General features: G+C 52.5%; 8 protein-coding genes across 8 annotated transcripts; 4 read left to right on the top strand and 4 right to left on the bottom strand.

Moving 5' to 3' along the window:
- Positions 1–431: 431 nt before the first annotated feature.
- ASPBRDRAFT_55170 (FAD-dependent oxidoreductase) lies at positions 432–1,743 on the top strand (the record flags this gene model as incomplete). The annotated part of the gene is made up of 2 exons (XM_067627353.1): positions 432–449; positions 499–1,743. The coding sequence occupies 2 exons, from the start codon at positions 432–434 to the stop codon at positions 1,741–1,743; spliced, it is 1,263 nt and encodes a 420-aa protein (XP_067479164.1).
- Positions 1,744–3,668: 1,925 nt separating this feature from the next.
- Positions 3,669–4,681, top strand: rho2 (putative Rho GTPase Rho 2; the record flags this gene model as incomplete). The annotated part of the gene is made up of 5 exons (XM_067617876.1): positions 3,669–3,706; positions 3,918–3,996; positions 4,076–4,081; positions 4,148–4,339; positions 4,394–4,681. The coding sequence occupies 5 exons, from the start codon at positions 3,669–3,671 to the stop codon at positions 4,679–4,681; spliced, it is 603 nt and encodes a 200-aa protein (XP_067479165.1).
- A 653-nt stretch (positions 4,682–5,334) lies between these two features.
- ASPBRDRAFT_196051 (mitochondrial 54S ribosomal protein mL40) lies at positions 5,335–5,959 on the bottom strand (the record flags this gene model as incomplete). The annotated part of the gene is made up of 2 exons (XM_067620931.1): positions 5,335–5,669; positions 5,749–5,959. The coding sequence occupies 2 exons, from the start codon at positions 5,957–5,959 to the stop codon at positions 5,335–5,337; spliced, it is 546 nt and encodes a 181-aa protein (XP_067479166.1).
- A 192-nt stretch (positions 5,960–6,151) lies between these two features.
- ASPBRDRAFT_43300 (RING finger domain protein) lies at positions 6,152–8,231 on the bottom strand. The gene has a single exon (XM_067624966.1). The coding sequence runs from the start codon at positions 7,847–7,849 to the stop codon at positions 6,398–6,400; it is 1,452 nt and encodes a 483-aa protein (XP_067479167.1). The 5' UTR covers positions 7,850–8,231; the 3' UTR covers positions 6,152–6,397.
- Positions 8,232–8,922: 691 nt separating this feature from the next.
- On the bottom strand, positions 8,923–11,282 carry ASPBRDRAFT_55175 (acetolactate synthase catalytic subunit; the record flags this gene model as incomplete). Its single annotated transcript, XM_067627354.1, has 5 exons — positions 8,923–8,978; positions 9,043–10,728; positions 10,803–10,879; positions 10,940–11,038; positions 11,119–11,282. The coding sequence occupies 5 exons, from the start codon at positions 11,280–11,282 to the stop codon at positions 8,923–8,925; spliced, it is 2,082 nt and encodes a 693-aa protein (XP_067479168.1).
- A 2,251-nt stretch (positions 11,283–13,533) lies between these two features.
- ASPBRDRAFT_125845 (galactokinase galE) lies at positions 13,534–15,233 on the top strand (the record flags this gene model as incomplete). The annotated part of the gene is given in 3 exon segments (XM_067617825.1): positions 13,534–14,189; positions 14,252–15,137; positions 15,153–15,233. The coding sequence occupies 3 exon segments, from the start codon at positions 13,534–13,536 to the stop codon at positions 15,231–15,233; spliced, it is 1,623 nt and encodes a 540-aa protein (XP_067479169.1).
- Positions 15,234–15,649: 416 nt separating this feature from the next.
- On the bottom strand, positions 15,650–16,909 carry ASPBRDRAFT_126188 (uncharacterized protein; the record flags this gene model as incomplete). The annotated part of the gene is made up of 1 exon (XM_067617850.1): positions 15,650–16,909. One exon carries the CDS (start codon positions 16,907–16,909, stop codon positions 15,650–15,652), a length of 1,260 nt encoding a protein of 419 aa, XP_067479170.1.
- Positions 16,910–17,528: 619 nt separating this feature from the next.
- Positions 17,529–20,028, top strand: ASPBRDRAFT_30292 (Mcm10/DnaG-type zinc finger protein; the record flags this gene model as incomplete). Its single annotated transcript, XM_067622760.1, has 2 exons — positions 17,529–17,538; positions 17,621–20,028. The coding sequence occupies 2 exons, from the start codon at positions 17,529–17,531 to the stop codon at positions 20,026–20,028; spliced, it is 2,418 nt and encodes an 805-aa protein (XP_067479171.1).
- Positions 20,029–20,583: the final 555 nt, after the last annotated feature.

Here is a 20,583-nt window from a genome sequence, read left to right on the forward strand (position 1 = left end):
AAGTGGCCTATTTGGATAGGACCAGCAACGTCGCTATCACATGTCAGATGCTCCTCCAGGCCACTGCTACTTCAATTCCTCTTTTCTGATAAGCTGATAGACTCAGTATGCCGCGTATACACAGAACAGCTCATTGTCACCAGCAAATCATGCCCGCTGGTTCCGTCTCACTCATGCCGATGATCAACTTGAGAAACACTGCTTTGGGTCAGGTACATGTGGGTGTGGTTGAACCTCAGTACCGAGCGTCATTTTCTGGTGCCAGGTACCGGACTAAACTATTCTAGGCAACTCCCTCCACGGCCTCGCCAGCTCTCCGCGGGGACTAAACCCGATTTCATCAACCACTTTTCGTGAGATTGAAGTATAAGATGAACGATGGCTGACCGGCCTAACCAGCAATCCACTCTCAAACCAAGCACTATTTCCATATGCCTGCTATCCAGAAGGTGAGTCTATCTTCTTCAGCTATGTTATCTAGCTAACATACCCAACCAGGCCATCATCATCGGTGCAGGCCCTGCCGGCCTCGCCGCCGCCCTCCAACTGCACCGTAACAACAATATCGCCATTACCGTATACGAGTTACGCCCGGAACCGACCACCCTAGGCGGTGCTATAGGCCTATTCCCAAATGGAATGCGCCTAATCCATCGACTCGGGCTCCATGAGGAGCTTGTCGCATGCGGATCTTTCGTCAACGACATCGAGATCCACTCGCTATCAAGCGGCAGCCTTACAAACATTGACATCTCTGGCTGGGCAAATCAGCAAACCGGCTTCGGATACTTGCGTATTCGTCGCAAAGACCTTCAGGGTGTTTTCCTCGATGCTGTTGCAAAAGACCAAATACCCGTCCATTACAACAAGCGCATCATTTCAGTCACCGAGTCTCCCACAGATGTCACCGTGACCTTTTCCGACGGCTCGACTGATACGGCCGACATGCTTCTCGGATGCGATGGACTCCACTCTAGTGTCCGTCGACTGCATGTCGATCCGTCCATTGTGCCCGAATACTCCGGGATCGCGGGAACGCAGTCCATCATTGACTGCACAGGCCTTCCGGAGGCGCTGAGGACGCATGCAAACGCGTTTCTCACTCGCACTGGTATTTTGGCCATGATGCCATGCTCTCCGTCTGGGGACAAGCTCTTCTGGTTCTTTTCCCGGGAAACGCCCATCCCTCACTCGGAGTCTGGCGATGCGCGAGATGGGTGGGAGGAGCGACGTCAGAAAGAGGTTGCGGGGTACAAGGATACCATCCTGCAGATCGTCGGAGAGGGCAAGGGAGAATGGCGGGAGGCATTGACGAAGGTGGTGAATCGGACGGACGTCGTTGGCTTTTATCCCATCTTCCGGCTCCCGCTGGGCGGGAAGTGGTATACTTCTCGTACGGTGCTGCTCGGGGATGCAGCGCATGCGATGCAGCCTCATGCGGGCCAGGGAGTGTCCATGGCGTTGGAGGATGTGTTCTTGCTGTCGCGGGTATTGAACGACGATGAGCGGAGTTTGAAAGATGCATTCGCCAAATACGAGGAGATCCGGAGACCGCGCATCATGGAAATATACAATCTGGCTGCCAAGAATGGAGACAGGCGAAAGAACGTCGGTCCGTGGGGGTTGTGGATGAAGGAGTACATGGCGTGGATTGCTTATGGACTATATAACCGATTGGGGTTGAGAGCATGGGGAATTGGTCAGAAGTATCTGGTCTATGATATTGACAAGGTGAAGATATGATGGATTCGGGATTGGAATTCTTTATTTTTTCTTTCTTTTTTTACTGTGAATATTTTTGGAGGGATCCGGACTCTCTACTCATTTCTGTACCTTAATGCGGCGCTAGGAGCGATGTCTCGGAAGTAATTATCATGTTGGGAACTCCATTTACCGGGAAGCTCTACGAGTGGTCTATTCAAGCCTAGAATTTATGCACGGTGTCAGGGTATAATGAGTGGTATTATCCATGTCTTAGCGGAATAGAAAAAGAGTAGACACAAGCTGGGTCATCGTGAGCCAGGGATGGATGCAGCAGAATGTCATGTCATGCATTGACTGGAGACGAGGACAGCCCTGCTAAGTGCTCAGCCATAGTATGATGGAGCTCACCCCCTGAAGTGGCTGTACTGTGTAAAGGGGATCGGGAGACTAGTTACAAGTGCCAGGATTTAGGGCGCCGTAACTAGTTCCGAATCTACTAGTTAACTAGTACACATGCATTCTCCCTTCCAGAGGTAAACGGGGCACAAGGCAATGATTCACGAAGGAAGGTGAGAAAAGAAATGGCACTGTTGAGACTTGAGAGATTTTAGCAGTGGGAACTAACTGCTATCTAATAGTTAGTAAGTATCCAGTGGAGCCCAGTGTGTGTCTGAAGTTTGATCAACAACGGGTTTGGCTGGGTCAGGGAAAAAAATAAACAAAAAGGAACATCCTCCCCTCCACCACGAGGGAGAAAGTAGGGAAAAAAAAAAAAAAAACGAAAAACGGGAAACCGGACTTGCCCATTCGTCGGCATCCTCCCTGCCAGAACATCCGGGGGTCTATAAATATACTATCTTGGGAGTTGGGAGAGAGAGAGAAAATGATCCAATGGTCCAATGGTAAGCAGTGCATGGCCCCTGGTCCCGGCGTGACTCTCCTCTCCAGGCCCTCCCTTCTGGCTCAGCGCGCTCTCCACGAGTCCACCCTCGGAATAGTAACAGCGACTACAGCGACTATCGCGAAATAACCACTCGTCTAGTCTGCAACGTCTGAGACAAATCTCTAACCTTAGTAACAAGCGGCCGTGCGGTGACGATTCTTCAGCTGGGCCATCACTGGGTCGATCCCTCCTTCCTTTTGATTACTATGGGGGAGTCGTTTAGCTGCCGGTAGGATTGGCTGGGTTGTGGTGGTGCTGGGCGTCCATTCGATGCTATTCGTGCCCATTCGTCAGCGTGGTGGGAGGCCGTATTGATTGGAGTTATATATATGGAGTGAGATGCCTGGATTATGAGGATGCAATGGAGTGCCTCTAATTCCTTCATATCATCATCATCATCATCAACATCATCTCACCTTCTCCCTGCCCTCTCTATATTAAGTACTGTTATAGTGAAGCAAGCTATCTACTAAGTGACTAAGTTATTTCCCGTCTGCTGAACCACGGTTGGGAAATCGTATTGGAGGTGCGTATTTACCCGTTTTTTTTTCCCAAAACTTCTTCGTTTCTTTCCCTTCCGGATCAGCGTCAGCCTCAAACGCTCGACCGCCTTCCCGAACGAACGAGACACTCCTCTTGGACTCCCCCAAATCCACTTCTTCCCCCCATCAAATAATCCCAGATTATCATCATCCAATTCATTCTCCTCCCCCCCTCTCCCATTTCCCTGGCCTCCTCCTCATTCTTGTATCTTTTACTTTTAATTATAGGGGGAGGGGCTTCATCACTAATTCAATTTTCTCTCCCCTCCTTCTCCATCCCATCAAATTCTTCTTACTTATCCTTGGCCATTGTCCCGACCGCAGTTCTGGCCAGCCTTGCCTGCTGCTGCCTGATTCTTTATTCCGTTCCGGGTTCCGCCAGGGCTCGTCAGCGCCCTCGCATTGCCTCGACCCATTCGTGCATTCTCGCTTCCATTGCTTCAGGGATCCGTGATCCCAGCCGGTCGTGAAAAAAAAAAATGGCTCAACAACAACAGAATGATAATGTGATGCGCAGGTATGTTAAACCGCAATGTTGTTGGTCCCTGTGTTCCTGTTTCCAACCTGAGGCCATCATGTTATCTACTGCCGATTTCTGGTTCCCGTTATCAGCCCACCCGCTGTCACTCGACCGGATTGCTCGTATAGAGGGGGTGCGGGGGTGCAGCCAGCCCCCAATGCATCATCCATGCCATGACGAATGGGGCCCTGAGCTGACCTGCATGTAGAAAGTTGGTGATCATCGGGGATGGTGCCTGTGGGAAGACCAGTCTGCTCAGCGTCTTCACCCTGGGCTATTTTCCAACCGTAAGTCCACCAAGCCTCTTCGCCATTGCGCGGCGGAGATCGATGATGTTTCATTGGCTAACCGGTTTCTGATCTGTAGCACTATGTTCGTACCTATCACCTCCCTTCGCTGACTACTTAGCATGCATCTGACTGTCGCCGTATCAATCAGGTCCCAACAGTATTCGAGAATTATGTGACGGATTGCAGAGTGGATGGTCGTTCAGTCCAATTGGCACTATGGGATACTGCTGGTCAGGAAGATTACGAACGATTGCGTCCGCTCGCTTATTCCAAGGCGCATGTGATCCTCATTGGGTTCTCTGTGGACACGCCCGATTCGCTCGAGAACGTCAAACACAAGGTTGTCTGACCCAATTTCATCACTGTTGAGGCTGCGCTGACTGGTTGCTTGTAGTGGATTGAAGAAGCCAACGAACGATGTCCAGGTGTCCCGATCATCCTGGTCGGGTTGAAGAAAGATCTGCGGGAGGATCCTCTGGCCGTCGAGGAGATGAGAAAGAAGTCGCTGAAGTTCGTGACGTCCAAAGAAGGAAGCGACATCTCAACGCAGATCGGAGCCCGCAAGTATCTCGAGTGTTCCTCGTTAACCGGCGAGGGCGTTGACGATGTATTTGAGGCGGCCACACGTGCTGCGCTCCTGACGTTCGACAAGCGAAAGAGCTCGTGTTGCATTGTGCTATAACGGGGTAATAACGACTTTGCGATAGATACGTCGCCGACTCTGATGGTATTTCAGCGATTTTGCATGCCAGCCATGATGGGTTCATTTGCTATGCGCTTTTGAGCATGTTGCAGTTGCAGTTGCAGTTGCCGCGCGAACCACGCGTGAGCCAGTTTGAATTGGATTTCGGAAAGAAAAGGGAGACAGTGAGGGTGACGGGATGTTGAATCGATATATCTTGCATTTGCGGCGTTTGGGAGGGCCTCTTCTTTTGTGTTCGAGTATCAAATTTCGCATGTTGACATACCCTTGGTCTCCGGGGGGACACGCTTGGTGACATTCGTTGAACGGTCATTCCTTTGGTGTTGCTATCTTTGCCTGTTGTTGTGTTTTGCTTTTCTGATGTGTCTTACTGTCACTAGCGGTTATACCTGTATTGAGAAATTGTACCCACTATACCTACCCTCCACTCTACAGTAATGACCAAGAACTAAGCCAAATTGCATTGAATATTATACAAAATAGAAAAACAGACACATACATAACAATAGTATAACACAACCGCATCCATACCCTCAACAAACCACTCTATTTTCTACCCTCTGTCCCCCCTTCTTCACTGAAGATAAACCCCCTTCTCCCCAATTCATCTTTCCTCCAGAAAGATGATTAATCTAAGACCTCTTCCACTCATGATTCCACCCCTCCCTACTCGGCCCCTCCGTCTGCAACCTGGCATACTCAATGGGGACCAAATCCCTAAACACACCCGTCTTAATCATACTCTTCCTGAACAGCTTGCCACCGTCACCCGCACCCGTCCGCAACTCCTCGCACGCAGCTTGCATCGCCTGCCACTGTCTCTGCAGTTCCAGTTCGTGCTTCCGGCGCAGTTGGCCCTGGTAGAGGTTCCACGCGCGGTGGATCGTCCAGTGTCGGAGGAATCGAGTGCGGGAGAACCGGAGGGGTCGGGGAGTGAGGGGGTGGTGGAGGAAGTAGCGGATTAGAGCTATAATTATTTTATTAGCATGGTTGGTAGGGGGTTTGAGGATTGGGTATATGGGTATATGGGAATAGGGAAGGCGTACTGATTCTGCGGTCGCCGCGGAAACCGGACTCTTTTCTCTTTTGGAGGGTGGTGGTTGTGCTGAATTGGTGGGTTTGGGTTTGAGACTGGAGTTGGGATTGGCGGAGGGTGTTGGTGATGCTGTTGGCGGCGGTGCTGGTCAGGGTTGGGCGCGTCATTGGGATGCGGAAGACGGATGCCAGGGAGGCAAGGACCGGGGAGAGGGTGCGCATTTTGATTCGATCCCTCTTTTCTTGTCTCTTGCTTCTTGGTGGTTCTGGGGTGGTGGTGGTTGTAGTCGGGATATCTGAGAATTGTCGGAAGAACAGACACTGCGCCGGAGCGGAAGTTTGATCAGGTTAGCTCGGGTTGGCTGGTTGGTTGGCTGGTTATCTGCCGCGCGCTAAGTAAGCGCGGGTTTTCTGCCTTAATCTTATACTCCGTACAGGACTATCACTTATTGACTCGCTGACAATTTAATTACAATAATTTGTAGAAGAAATGAAGTGGTATGTATTCACACTTTTATCTGCATGGGCATCCGCCAGCTCATCGCTCGTCATCAATTGCAATAAAGGTAAAATAAAACCAGCAAAGAGTGTATCTCAATCCATCAGCCTAAACGCCAGAAATGCATCCATCACCTTCCCCCCCCAACTTAGACCTCCCAACTACCGACTCTCAGCCTTCCCGCTGACTCGTTTCTTCGACCGATCGTAGTTCAGCACTCTGCGGCGTCGATGGGTTTGCGCCAACTTCCACCGACAGTACAGAACCAACGCATCCTTCAATAGCACAAACGCACATCCGCCAACTACGCTCCGGCCCCAGCGGGTCTGCAGCAGTCCTGGTCGGACCTTGCCTAGTGTAGACGGGGTCGTCCATGAAGTGGGTAAAACGTACTTCAACAGCCCGCCCATCGACGCAGATATGGCGGGAAACGCAAGCGCCCCGAGAATAATATCCGCCAGACTGCTTGTGTCGGCTACCAGCTCATCCCGTCGACCCAAGCCCAAGGGTTGGCCGTTTCCACCCTGGTTCTGCCCTTGTCCGCCACCCTGCGCGTTGCCTCCATTGAAGCCGAACAAGCCCTGCGGTCCGTCTTCGTTGCCCATGCGTAGCTCCAAATCGATCTCCATCAGAACCCCGTTATCATCATTGGGTGGATCTGGCTCGGGATGTTCGGGCGGCGCATTATCGTCAAACTCATTGACATCCGACTGGCGCGGCTGCACCTCCGCGATCCACCTCCGCTCCAACTTGCCGAACATTCTTTCGTAGATACTGCCATAAAAGCTCTTCAGGTACGGAAGAGCGGCAAACGTAACTGCTGCACTGGGGGGCCAAAGATCCAACTCCAGCTCCTGTCCTGGTTGATGTGTGGCGAAAAACATCACGGGAATGGCAGGGAGTAGCCCATCTGCGTACCGGGTGCGTGAGAAGATCAACACGAGTGGAATGAGGGGCAATCCCAGGTTAAGCCCCGAATTCCATGCCCCATCTGCCGTTTCCTCCAAGATCTGTCGAGCCTCGTCTGTGCCAAAGACAAAATACATTGAATATACCCCATGCGCACAGCACCCCGCCCACACGGTTGCCCCCAGCGTGAAGACCATTCCTGGGAGGACCATCCGACCCGCGGCGCGCTCAACTAGTCGCACTATGTCCACAATATAGCTCCGGGGGCGGGAAACGACGATTTCGGTCTTGCATTGCGGGCACAGCATCTTTGCGTCATGGCCGTTGCGCCTCCGCGATCGGGGGTTCTCGAGATCCGCCAACCAGTCGAGCAGGCAAGCTTCGTGGGCGGTTAGGGCGCAAGGACATGGCGAGCGCCATTGTGAATTGAGGGGGGAATCCTCCGTCTCATCTGTATAGCAAATCCAACACCTGCGTGGTTCCTCACCAGCATCGACGAGGGTCGGACTCGTCGGGGAGCCATGGGCGGTGGCGGTATCTGAGGTGCCGTTGAGCAGGACGGTATCGCTACTCTCAAACGATTCGGTGGATGAAGCGCTGGTTGTTATATTCGTAGATACGCTGTTCTGTTGGGTAGAGGATGTAGTATTGTTATCGGATGACTGTGGCCGGCTAGAGGCCGAATAACCTGGGATGGAGGCCATGATGTGGGAGACACAAGAGGGGTGGATACAACAGTAGTAGTAGAGAAGTGGAGGGAATTACGGAAATCAGCACTGCATCATGTGTGGAGAGAAGAAGGTTAGTTAGTCAGTCAAGGTTCAGTTGAGTCAGAGAGAGAAAGAGAGATGAACTGAAGACGAGAACGGAGGGGAGGAAGTGAGAGAGTCACAGCCCTATTAGGCAGCTCCAACATCTGCACTCTGCCCCAGTAGAAGCCGCAGTAGCAGCAGCAGAAGCAAATAACGCAGTCAGCAAGTCAGACGGTGTCTCAGTTCGACCCAGACTCTCAGACTCTCAGGACCAACTGGAATCAGACAAAGCCTACTCCGTAGTTACTCCGTACGACTTCCCACTTCCCAGCCCCCGCTAGTGACCTTCGGATGTGAACCGCGGCTGTTCGGCGGCGAAAAAGAAAGGCGCATATCACGTGATGTCTAGTTCCGATCACCTCACTTTGCGCCATCATGACGGATGCAGCAATCTGGATGAGTTTTACATGCACTAGCTGCTCACTAGTGATTTAAAGATAATCTACGTAGCTGTGCAAGTCAGCACTAACAATCGCGTCATTCAGGAACACTTCTCCCTCTTCAATGCCTCATGATGGTATTTCCAAGGTCATACAAAAAATTACAGCAACATAAGGATTATATACAGCTGGATTTCCCACAACAATGTCTGAGGCAACTTTTGCGTGCAAGCCATAAATGCAAACGGTGAGAATGAAAAGGAAGAAAAAAAAAAGGTAAAGGAGGTTCAAGCCCAGCTAAAAGGTCTATCAGCTCAGGACCCCTTTTGGCGCACACCGCTAGGGGTACAGGACCGAGTGGAGCTCACTATAGGATGCTTCTCGCGGTCCTGCAGCATGCTAGTTCAAGGCTCCCTGGTCGGATGAGACCGCTGCAGCTTGTCTCCGGGGCGCAGACCGGCACCCGCTAGCGTTTTAGAACCTGCCAGAAACGCCATGGATATCAAGAGATCAGAAATGGGTGGGCACTTTTGCAGCTTTCAAATAACAGGCATGGCAACTCATCGCTAGCGTCCGCGGCATCACTTAGAAACCGGGAACTTTCCGCTTCTTCATCAGAGCCTTACGCTCCTTCTCCTTGGCTGTATTGCAGAAACCCATATTAGCATTCATTCGCCCAATCAGAAATAATCATAGTGAACATACCTTCGTCATAAACAAGGAACTCGTGCAGGGCACAGCCAGCGGGCACCATGGGGAGCACAGGCACCTTGCGATCAGTGAAGACTTCCAGAAGAGCAGGGCCATCCTGCTCGATCAGCCACTTCAGCTTCTCCTCAACCTCCGAGGGCTTGGTGCAGCGGTCCGCGGCAACACCCATGGCCTGGGCCATCGGGACAAAGTCGGGGTTCTTCTGGTGAGTGTGAGAGTACCGGTCCTCGTAGAACAGGTTCTGCCATTGCGTCACCATACCCTGTTCCTCGTTGTTCAGGAGGAGAACCTTGACGCCAATGTTGAACTGAGCAGCAGTGGTGAGTTCAGTCAGGGTCATGTTGAAGGAGGCATCACCGTCGATATCAACAACAAGAGCGTCAGGGCGAGCAACCTTGGCACCGATAGCAGCGGGAAGACCGTATCCCATAGTTCCAAGACCACCAGAGGTGATCATGGTACGGGGGTGGCGCCAACGGAAGTGCTGAGCAGCCCACATCTGATGCTGACCGACACCAGTAGTGATAACAGTACGGTCCTTCATGTGAGCAGTGAGATCGCTGAGCTTCTCAATCACAGCCTGGGGCTTGATGGGTCCCTCAGCAGTCTGCTTCTCATAGAGGGAGAAGGGGAACCGAGCCTTCCAGTCGTTGATCTGCTCGAACCACTCCTTCCGCTCAGGAACAGCGTCGATGTGGGGCAGGAGGAGACGGATGTTGTCGGCACAGTCACCCTCAACAGCCTCGTTGGCCTGGACGACCTTGTTGATGTTCTTGGGCATGATCTCGAAGTGGACGATACCACCACGGTTCTCCGAGGCAGCAAGCTTGGCCTGGGGGGCGAACTTGGAGATGTTACCGGTCACACGGTCATCGAAGCGAGCACCGATGGCGATGATGAGATCAGCCTCCTGCATGGCCATGTTGGCATAGGCAGATCCGTGCATGCCCAGCATGTGCAGAGCCTTGGGGTCCGTTTCGTCGAAACCACCCAGACCCTGGAGAGTGGTAGTGACGGGGATGCAAGCCTTGTCGGCCAGCTCCTTCAAGACCTGGGGGCCATCGGGGCGAGCAAGGAGACCCTGACCCACATACAGGATGGGCTTCTTGGAGACGTTCACGAGGCGGGCCACACGGTTGATGGTACCCTTCAGCTGCTGCATGCTCAGTTCGCGGGCGGCCATGGTCGCAGCGCTGGGGAGAGAGGGCAGGGTGCTGTTCATCGGGATGGGTTTACGAAGGATACCGGCGGTGATATCCTTGGGCAGATCGACGAGGACAGGTCCGGGGCGGCCGCTGGTGGCAATCTCAAAGGCCTCCTGGATGCGGCGGGGGAGTTCAGCGACGGACTTGACCATGACGTTCCACTTGGTGCAAGCACGGGAGATACCGATAACATCGGCTTCCTGGAAAGAGTCGGTACCGATCAGGCTGGTGGGCACCTGACCGCAGAAGACGACCATGGGGGTACCGTCCGAAAGGGCATCCTGCATAGGGGTGATAACGTTGGTGGCTCCAGGGCCGGAGGTGACAAGGACGACACCGGGCTTTCCAGAGGCACGGGCGTAGCCTTCGGCCATGTGTCCGGCGCCCTGCTCATGTCTCGGGAGGACAAAGTCGAAGTGTTTGGAGTTGTAGATGGCATCGAAGACGGGAAGAATGGCACCTCCAGGGTAACCGACTAAAGGTAGTGGGTCAACCGTATGGTCTTGAAGAAGATCGAGCAACCGAGGAGAAAAAAGACGCGTGACTCACAGACATGCTTGACGCCAAGACGTAGCATCATCTCATGAAAGATCTCTCCTCCACTGAGTCCGACAAAACTGTTTACGCTCCAAGAATCAGGTCAGCTCTACTCCGTGAGTCATTGCATTGCCGAGGGGACCGCATACGAGTCGTCCAGTTCGGGGACCTGGCGATTTTGCAGTGGCGAGACCTCATTGCGGTGAGGTTCCTGATTGAAGGCAGGGCTCGGGACGGGTCTCGAATTTCTGGCAATTCACATAACATGTTAGCAACCGTAATCAACAGCCCAGCAGCTCGCTGGATGCTAGGTGTAGATAATACTCACTCAGCCGGAGCAGTTGCGGTGCTCTGGAATCTCTTCTGAGCTGAAAAGCGGTGGGGCGCGGTCGCAGCAACGGACGCAGTGGTAAAAGTCTTTCTGCCGGAGGCAATATACCTCTGATAATGCAGAGCGCGCATGGCGCTTTTAGAAGGTCTCATAGGCATCATCTTGATGGCGGATGACTGCCAGGCCTGAAAACAGAGGAAAGGGGAGTGCTCACAACGGGGAAAAGAACGGGACCAGGAAGTGTGAGTAAGAGATGCGTCCCTTAAGGCAGGAGCGAAGACTCAGACTTCGGGGACGGTTATGGTTGCATTCTAGCCCGTCCTGGTCTAGCGCTGTTGGAGTCGAATAATCTGGGTCTTCCCATTGGCTACGGATACCCCACTGCTCCGATCATCGGCCTTCTGGACGCGAAAGCGGTCACCTGATTGGGATGCAAGTCACTCGTTTGAGTCCTTGCTCTTTCTCCAGAGCAACGCCGTGCAGAATTGCATTTAGTGCAGGCGAGGAATGTTGATGATGATGGAAAATTGACGTTGCACAACCACGTATTCTTCTTTTTCAGTCATTGTCATGGTGCGGCCCATTTGTCAAGGTTCCAACCGCTAGTTATACGGTTGTAGCATCAACTAGTTAGCCCAGTTCACTGCTGACATACTTCTAGTCCTCATAGCAATCAGGAGTCACAGAAGAGTCAAATATGGCACTTTGTAGTAACCAGTTTTCATCAGATTCTATTTTGACCACAAGTCCTTCGATCTGTGGTAATCACAGACCTTTCGAAATTTCTACATATAGTCCTACCGCGGGTGCCGGTCCGAATACGGCTCGCTAATGCATCTCCATCACATGCAGGTAACCGGCATGAAAAAGAAAGCAAGTATTGTATGATTCTAAATCCAATACAATTTGCTAGCGTAGTAATTCTCCGTGGAGGGGTAGTCCATTGACTTTGAAGATGACTCACTCGAAACATTGGCAAGTAAATATCGAGCAATGCCTCCCAATGCCCATAATCTAGGAACATGGCACCTCGGCCTTTGGTATACCCTCTTATTCTTGAAGCTGGACCGAGCACCGGCCAAGCATATACATCGGGCTGCCTGCAGGTTGCTTGTTCGGCCTTGCGTCGGACACACAGAGTTTCTGTTGCAGTGCGAACTTGCGTTCCCCGTCCAATTTACTCCAGACGGAGTACATGATTACGTGCTCGTGACTTGGAAAATGAGCCGTTGTGGCTAGAATGGCGTAGTCAGTCCTTCCGCATAGGGTAAGAACCAAAGAGGATATAACATTCTATCGCCTCACATTAGGTGCGCATGAGGATTCCTCCGCGGGCCATTAAACCCTTCCCGAGTCAAGAAATAGGCGCAAAGGTTTGATAAATTGAGCACCTCCGAGATCGGGAGCACCTGACCTTGTAATGAAGTAACTTGGGAAAGTTACGGGATGAACTCATATACCGAACAGCAACCGTCCCATTTCCAGAAAAAAGTTTGTATATCAAGATATAATATCTCCAGTTTCTTGATAACGCTCGGGGTGTGATGTTGTTACCCCACAATTTCTGAAGAGTCAGTCCTAACTTGATCGGGTGAGTAAGCTAATATTAGTCAACTAGACATAGACACCAAGACCTGAACTAAGAGCAGTAGTCTAACTATGAATTAGTTGATGATTGTTCTCACAATAGTACTAGTTGGTCGTGGCTGACCGGGCCCTTATACAGACGGTCGTGTGATTCGCAACGTCTGGCATCCACTCGGCCGTCCAGAAGCCGGGGCCATCAAGGTTCGGCTAAATTGAATGTCTTGCGGGATTATTGGGAAGAGGATGCCTCTCCCGGTGTCAACTGGCCGGTACCTGCCAATGAATCCATCGGCAATGAGGCGGGAAGAAAGAGTATATCACAGAGATGAAGTCAGAACGGGCTCACGCTCGACACGTTAAAAGAAGGATATCCCGACCGAACGGAGGGGCTGTCCAGGCCCATCCCGAATCAGCCGAAACACACGGGGAATCGGTTGAAAAGAACTGGAGAAGCGAGTCGGAGAGCCGTCTCTCCGTCCAGCGAGCGAGTGTCATTTCCGGGCACTCCACTCTTTCCCCGGGCCTCAAGCAATCAAGTGAATCAACACCTCCAGACTATCCCGCCCGTGACCAGTGTGTTCGGTGCTCAATCCGGAACCGATCAGGGTCCCTGCGGAGCACCACCAGCTCGAATTTTTCCCTCCCTATCCTGGCGATTCAGGGACGCTGACGTTTTAGCCTGTATTAAATATATTTGTCTTACTTTCTGCTTTCTTTTCTTCTTTTTGTTTCTCTATTCCCTTGCTTCTGCTCATCTTCTTCCCTATCCCGCTCCCCCTCCCGTGTGATCTGCCATTTCTCTTTTTCCTCACATTCTACCCCGCCATGGCAACCCCGCAAGAACTCGTTCCCCAAACGGAATCCATCGCTGAGGTCTACGCAACCGACGATGCCTCCGTCACCTCAGTTGCTCCTCACCACCAGTCTCGTTTCAACAATCTGGTCTCCCAGTTCACCAAGGTTTACACCCATCGCCCCGATTTCGTGGCCCGCAGTCCCGGTCGCGTGAACATCATTGGTGAGCACATCGACTACAACCTCTATGATGTCCTCCCAACAGCAGTAAGCGTGGATGTGATCATTGCTGTAAAAGTCGTCCCTGCGACTGGCTCCGAATCCGTTGTAAAGATCTCCAATGTCAACCCGGAGAAATTCCCTACCCGCGAGTTCGTCGTGCCCCGTGACACGGACATTGAGATTGACCCCAAAAAGCATGAGTGGGTTAGTTACTTCAAGGCGGGGCTGCTGGGCGCCCTAAAGTTCTTGCGCAAGCAAAATGCAGATGGCTCTTTTGTGCCCGCTAGTATGGAGGTCCTGCTGGACGGTAATGTGCCTCCCGGTGGTGGTATCTCGAGCAGTGCGGCGTTCGTGTGCGCCAGTGCCTTGGCCGTCATGAAGGCCAACAACCATGATGTCTCGAAGCAGGATCTTCTTGATCTGGCAGTAGTGTCTGAGCGTGCAGTTGGCGTTTACTCGGGAGGGTAAGTTGCAACTAACCATTCTACTTTGTCGGTTCAGAGCCCTAACTTTACTGCTTACCTAGCATGGACCAAGCCGCCTCCATCTTCTCTCGCCGGGGTTACCTCCTGTATACCCAATTCTACCCTAACTTCTCCGTTCAGCACGTTCCCATCCCCAAGGCAGACGAGGAAATCACCTTCCTCATGGCCCAGAGTTTCGTCACCTCCAACAAGGCCGAGACCGCCCCCCGTCACTACAACCTTCGTGTCGCCGAGTGCACGCTCGCCGCCGTGGTCCTGGCTGCCCGGAACGGCTTGTCCCTTCCCAAGGACAACAGCTCCCTCGGCTTCAGTCTCCGGAACTTCCACAACGAGTTGATGCGCAAAGAGGGCCGTCTCGGCGATCCCCTGGAGTACCAGATCGACTCCGTCATCCAGAGCACCCTGGAGCTTCTGACGCAAGAGGAAGGATACACCCGCGAGGAGATCGCCAAGCTCCTTGGTATCACGGTCCCCGAGCTCGAAGCCAAGTACCTCTCTTCCTTCCCTGTGCAAGCAGAACGTTTCCTGCTTCGCCAGCGTGCCCTGCACTGCTTCACCGAGGCCCGTCGGGTCCTGGACTTCAAGGCATGCCTTGCTAAGGCGAGCACCCTCGACGAGAAGCGCATCCAGTATCTGGGTCAGCTCTTGAACGAGTCGCAGGCTTCTTGCCGCACCCAATACGAGTGCAGTGCCCCGGAAGTGGATGACATCTGCGACATCGCTCGTCGGGCGGGAACCCTGGGTAGCCGACTGACTGGTGCCGGATGGGGCGGTTGCACCGTCCACATGTTGCCTCAGTCCAAGGTCGAGGCTGTTACCAAGGCCTTGAAGGAGGAATACTACCTGAAGCACTTCCCTGATATCAGCGAGGAGAAATTGGCTGAAGCCATGGTCATCAGTAAGCCCTCTAACGGATCATTCATGTATGTTTCTCTCCCCTAGGTTCTTCTCTCGCTCGTGGCAACGATACTAATGATATATGACAGGGTCACGGGTGCAGCCATTGCTCAGGTCGAGGTTTAAGGACGGCGGGTTTTCTCTTTTCGACGTAGTATATTTCAGCGTTGGTTCTCATTTCCCTTGCAGAATGCAATCACAATCGCGGCCTTCTGTGTCCCATTGGAATTCCAAGCACTTGTGTATATCGTGTGAGAGTATATGTACAAATGGGATCATCTTTGTGACGGGGTTGTTATTCTTGAATACCTTTTACCTCTCAGCAAATGGGTTCGACCCCAATCGCAGGCAGTTCAAACGCCCGAGTTGATACGCCCAAGGCCCCAGTAGGGTAACTGAACACCCCAGGAATCTATTCATCCCGCTGGGATGCAGACCTGTATAGTCCGAGCCTCCGACGTCCACCGCCCCTAGTCAAGGGCAGTCGCAAGACGAGAGGGCTCCTCAAAAAGTCACAATATATCCAAGAACCACCGGCACTCTCAAGTCTTCTTCTTCGCAGCCGCCTTTCCAAAGAAATCACTCATCTTCTTCATCCCCACCGTGTTAACCTTCTTAAGATCCCGAACCCCCCTCGACTCACCCGCCTTCTTCTTCTTCTCCTCTTCCTCCATCCTCCGCTTCTTCTCCGCCCTCGACTCCGCAGCCTCCTGATCCTCCACACTTCTCTTCCGCGAGAAATCCCCCACCGATCTCGCCGCCAACGCCTCCGCCCTCAACTTCGCCACGAGCTCCAGATGATCCCGCATCGGCTTGAAATCCTTCGGACTCTCCGGCGCAGCTAGTAACTCGTCGATCCGCGCGCTCATCGCCTTGGATAAGTAGCACTCTTTCATGAATGTTAATGCCACAGATATCCGAAGAAGATTGGCTACGCCGTCAGGAGCTTTCAATCCTTCGGGGAGGTGCTCCTTTGCTTCTTCATTGTCGGTGGTGGTTGTCTTCTCCTCCTCCTTCTCTCCCTCCTCGCCCTCATTCTCCTTATTCTCTCCCTTCCCTGTAGTAGTAGTAGCTACCACATCATCCCGCTTCACCGCCATCAACGGCGTAGCCAGCGCCTGTCGCACAAACCTCTCCTCAAGACTCGGAGGCAACCCCACGCTAACCATTCTATCCGCCTTTGCGACAAGTTCTTGGAGGAGCTTCGTCTCATTGAAGCGGAACAATTTCTCGTCGCCCGCTTCAACGGAATCGCTTATCGCGGCGGCGCGGGCGTGCAGTGTCTCGCGGAAGGTTTCGTCGTAGAGTACATGGCGGAGGTGAGGCGGGAGGAGCTCCTCGTCAAGCGAGTCGATGATGTCGTCTAGGGGTTGGAAAAGGTTGTTCTGCTTGGTGTTTGCGGTGAGGATGGGGATGAGGAAGAAGAGGATGTCGATGGGGGTGGCGATGAGGAGTTCGGCTTTCTTGGAGATATGCGCTGGCGGTTGTGATTTGTTGCTACTGGGTGATGAGGTGGCATTGCGCACGAGTAGGGTGCTTCGGGGCGCGGTGGGCGGGGATGAGAGGACGGTGAATTCGTATACACCTAGTTTGGGGTCGAAGAAGTAGCGGGTTGGTTCGGCGGATCGCGGGTTAGGGAGGGTTAGGAAGCGTGCGTCGGCGCTGGCGGTGGAGGGGAGGATGAAGGTCTTTTGGGGTGTGGATTGCGCTGGAGGTGCTGATGTAGATGTTGCTGCTGTTTGGTGATCGGAGGCGGATGGAGATTGGGGTTGCTCCGATGGAGCGCTTGAGCGGGTTCGCATTGCGATTAATTGATGGGATGCGCTATGTGTGCGAAGTACGCCGCATACGGGGGTTATTATATATGAGGTGAATAAGGTCTTATGGGCAGTTCATTAGCAGCAATTGAGGGTTGAAAAGTGGAACTTGAAGATAGCGAAATGGAAATATTGACGGATAGTCAGAAGGGGAAAGGCAAGTAATAATGGTAATTGAAACGCGTCTTTTTCACTGGTTCAACGCGACACGCGCTAGCCAATCAAAGGCCGTTACGATACAGTCAGCGGGCAGGCATGCATGGGCCTCAGGCCGCAGGAGCGAGAAAGGAAACTAAAGGCGGATTGGTTGCAGCTCACTTTCGTTCCCTTGCGTTTCATTTCATGCAGGCTTGCGGTTCCTGCTCCCCCTTTCTTCGTCAGAGTCTTGAAATTGCCAGGTAACTGAGGTCGTTGCTTTGCTGCTCTTGTTCTCCGAACCCCAGAGCCCCAGTTTCGAACGAGCGCCATTCCCCGCATCCCTTCGTTGAGTGAATATGGCAGGAAGGGTAGCACGATAGATAGAAGGACGATAAGCGGGATCGGAATTCATTTGCTGCATTTTTCTCTACAATTGGAACTATTCCAGTGTTATACCGTGGATGCGATGACAAGCAGTGAGTGAGTACCTTATGTTTCTGTTCAGCTCGATCTTATTCCCTCCGTGCACATGGAATCGCTGACGCGCCGTTGTTGCAGTGGCCGAGATCTCGTGGCCGCCAAAGTCCCCTCGGGATGCCCTCTTGAGTACTCCGAATGGTCGCAAGAGGTATGAAGACATGCAGCGACGTCGCGAACACCTGGGCTCGCCTCTGAAACACTCTGTCACTACCCCCGACTTACGGTCCAAGGCGACACAGCTTCTGAGCGACGGGGTGGACGATGGCGAAGATGATGAGGACGAGGAAACACTACAGTTGAAGCTTGCAGCCATTGAGGCGCGTCTCAAGCTGAAGCAACTTCAGAAAAGCCGCACGAAGACGGGGACACCAGGTCCAAAAAGACATGACGGGGAAACCTTATCTAGACCTGCGTCAGCGATAGGCTCTTTCCAGGGACAGGATGAGCCGACAGGGACAAGAAGTAATGGTCATGGGACGGACATCAATGCTCATATCGATGATGTCCAGGTTCCGCTGTCGCCGACAAGGCGTGCTGCTCCTCCCACGGATCCTGTGTCACCGCGGAGGTATTTGTTAGGCATTGACAAAGGTCTCAGAGGTAGGGATGTGTCACTGAAGCGTCCACCAAGCTCACGGGGAGCTGCTCAGCCAGCAAGTAGGCCTGGGACGCGAGACGGTTTAGTCTCTCGTTCTGGCAGTCTTCTGCAAGCAATAACCGTGGGTGAGGAGCGCAGCCGTCCAAAGAGCTTCAGTGAACGTATGGCCGAGAGCCGGTCTGCCGATGCGTCTCGGAGAGAACGAGCAGCACGAATGGAGAGAATCCAGGCGAACCGAAGCTCCGCCTTCCAGGTTGATAAGGCGGAAGTGGAAGCCTTCAAAGCAGCTGCTGAGTCAAGGAAGGACGTTCCAAGTTCGCCAACGAGGAGGCGACGGGCTGAAAGCTTCAGTCGGGAAGATGTCATCCGGTCATATAATCTCAAACCATCGCTGAAAAGGGGCCGGAGCCAGACCACGTCTAGCGTACAAAGATCTGATGAGGGTGTGGCTGATATGAAGGAGTCTCTGCCATATTTTCACCGACGGAACCACAAATCCGAGTCTGAGGTGCCTGGCAGCTCTCAGAACAGTGCAACCGATGACTCTCAAGGCGAGAAAAGTGGTGACTCCTCAAAGTTTGAAGCATTCTCGTCCTTGCACCTGTCCAACCGCATCTTACCCCATTCGTTCTTGTCTCGGACCTTGGAAGATAAGAAAGCGCTTCGGATCCCTGATCTCCTACGCACAGTGAAGGCGCCTGACTTTGAACTGCCAGAGGATATCGACACAGACTATGTCGTGTTCGGTATAGTAGCATCGAAATCAGAGCCCAGGCAGATAAAGCAACCGGCCAACGCTACTAAGAAGGAAGTCGATCCATTTGACGATGGAACAAATAACACCAACCAATACATGGTCATTACTCTTACAGATCTGAAGTGGACGATTGATCTCTTCCTATTCGACACTGCCTTTCCGCGTTACTACAGGATCTCCGAAGGGATACTTATTGCCATTCTGAACCCTACAATCATGCCACCGCCTAAGAACAAGACAGACACTAATAGGTTCAGTCTCGCCATTTCCTCGTCTGATGATAAGATCCTAGAAGTCGGCTATGCGCAAGACATTGGGTTCTGCAAGGCCGTCCGAAAGGATGGCAAGACCTGCCACTCATGGGTTGATGGCCGGAAGACAGAATTCTGCGACTTCCATGTCGACCTACAGGTCCGTCGCACACAAGCACATCGAATGGGAGTAAATGGCGGCACGGGCATGTATGGTCCTGGGGGCCGCTCAGGGTCTCGAACCGGTTTCTTCAGCGGAGACAAGAAAGGACGTCCCCAGACCGGACTGAAGCCAAACGGCGCAAGATACGACTATCAGTCACAGTCATCCTACTTCGTTGCCCCAGCTCCAAAGTCCAGGGGCGGCGGCTCCTCCTTTCACCCTCACCCGTCTGGCCAGTCTGCCGCAGCCCTAATCGACGCAGATCATGACGACCCATTTATCGCAGCCGGGATGATGGGCCGCGGCATGGAGAGCAAAGAGGAACGCTTCCGCAGACGACTCGCGGAAAAGCAACGCGAACGGGACATCGCAGACAAACTTATTTCCCGTTCTGGAGGTGTTGGCGCTGAATACCTTCGCTCTCGAGATAATGACAGCGTCCAATCGCCCCGTCCCGAACAGGCAAAGAACAACGCAGACGCATTTTCCGCCACCAACCTGGGCATCTCAAACTTCAGAAAGGCAGACAGCGTGAAGCTGAGCCCGCTGAAACGAGCTCATGATGGCGATAGACCCCACGGCAGCGGTGTCAAGAAGACCCGGTTTATAACCTCCCATGGCATCAAGGAGGCCGGAAGAGACAGTCTAGGAGGAAAGCCCGACATGGTGCCGACGAACTATGATGATGACGACGACGATGAATTAGACATCATCTAAAAGAAGAAGAAAACAGCCCCTTTTCAATATTATGAAAACAAATATAGATACCCTTCGTTACCTGCAACGCAGTTGACACCTTCCTACAACGGCGAATATCCCATTGAATCAGTCATTCCAGTGTCACTCATCATTAGACCAACACCTTCATTAGTCTGCTTATGCATAAACGACAGAGAACATACTCGACCGGTCATTTTGATATCGACTTGCCACTTTCCTTTTCACATAGCAACACGAACAACAACAGAATTGACATTGTGTCTTAGTATCCACTGGAGTATTCCTTTCCCCTCACTACTACTGAAACATGAGAATGAATGAATGAACGAGACCTCGTTTCTTATTTTGTCTTTCCTTCCAACGAACGAGTAACTGACTTATGACGTTTTCAGCAAGCTTGCCTTTCTTTTCCCCTTCTTCTTGATTTGTACGAGTACCCCATTCCGTTCTTCCCGACGCTTTCCTGCGCATTATTTGGGAGATACGTTGTATTATTAGCAAAGTGCACTTTCTTAGCTTTTTCTCTTTCCTATTCGAGATACGAAAATAAAA

This window comes from Aspergillus brasiliensis (genome assembly GCF_001889945.1).
Source record: "Aspergillus brasiliensis CBS 101740 unplaced genomic scaffold ASPBRscaffold_6, whole genome shotgun sequence".
Taxonomy (NCBI): domain Eukaryota; kingdom Fungi; phylum Ascomycota; class Eurotiomycetes; order Eurotiales; family Aspergillaceae; genus Aspergillus; species Aspergillus brasiliensis.

Bases quoted from the DNA above. Each gene is read 5' to 3' on its own strand.
- ASPBRDRAFT_43300 (XM_067624966.1), bottom strand. From the start codon at position 7,849: ATGGCCTCCATCCCAGGTTATTCGGCCTCTAGCCGGCCACAGTCATCC.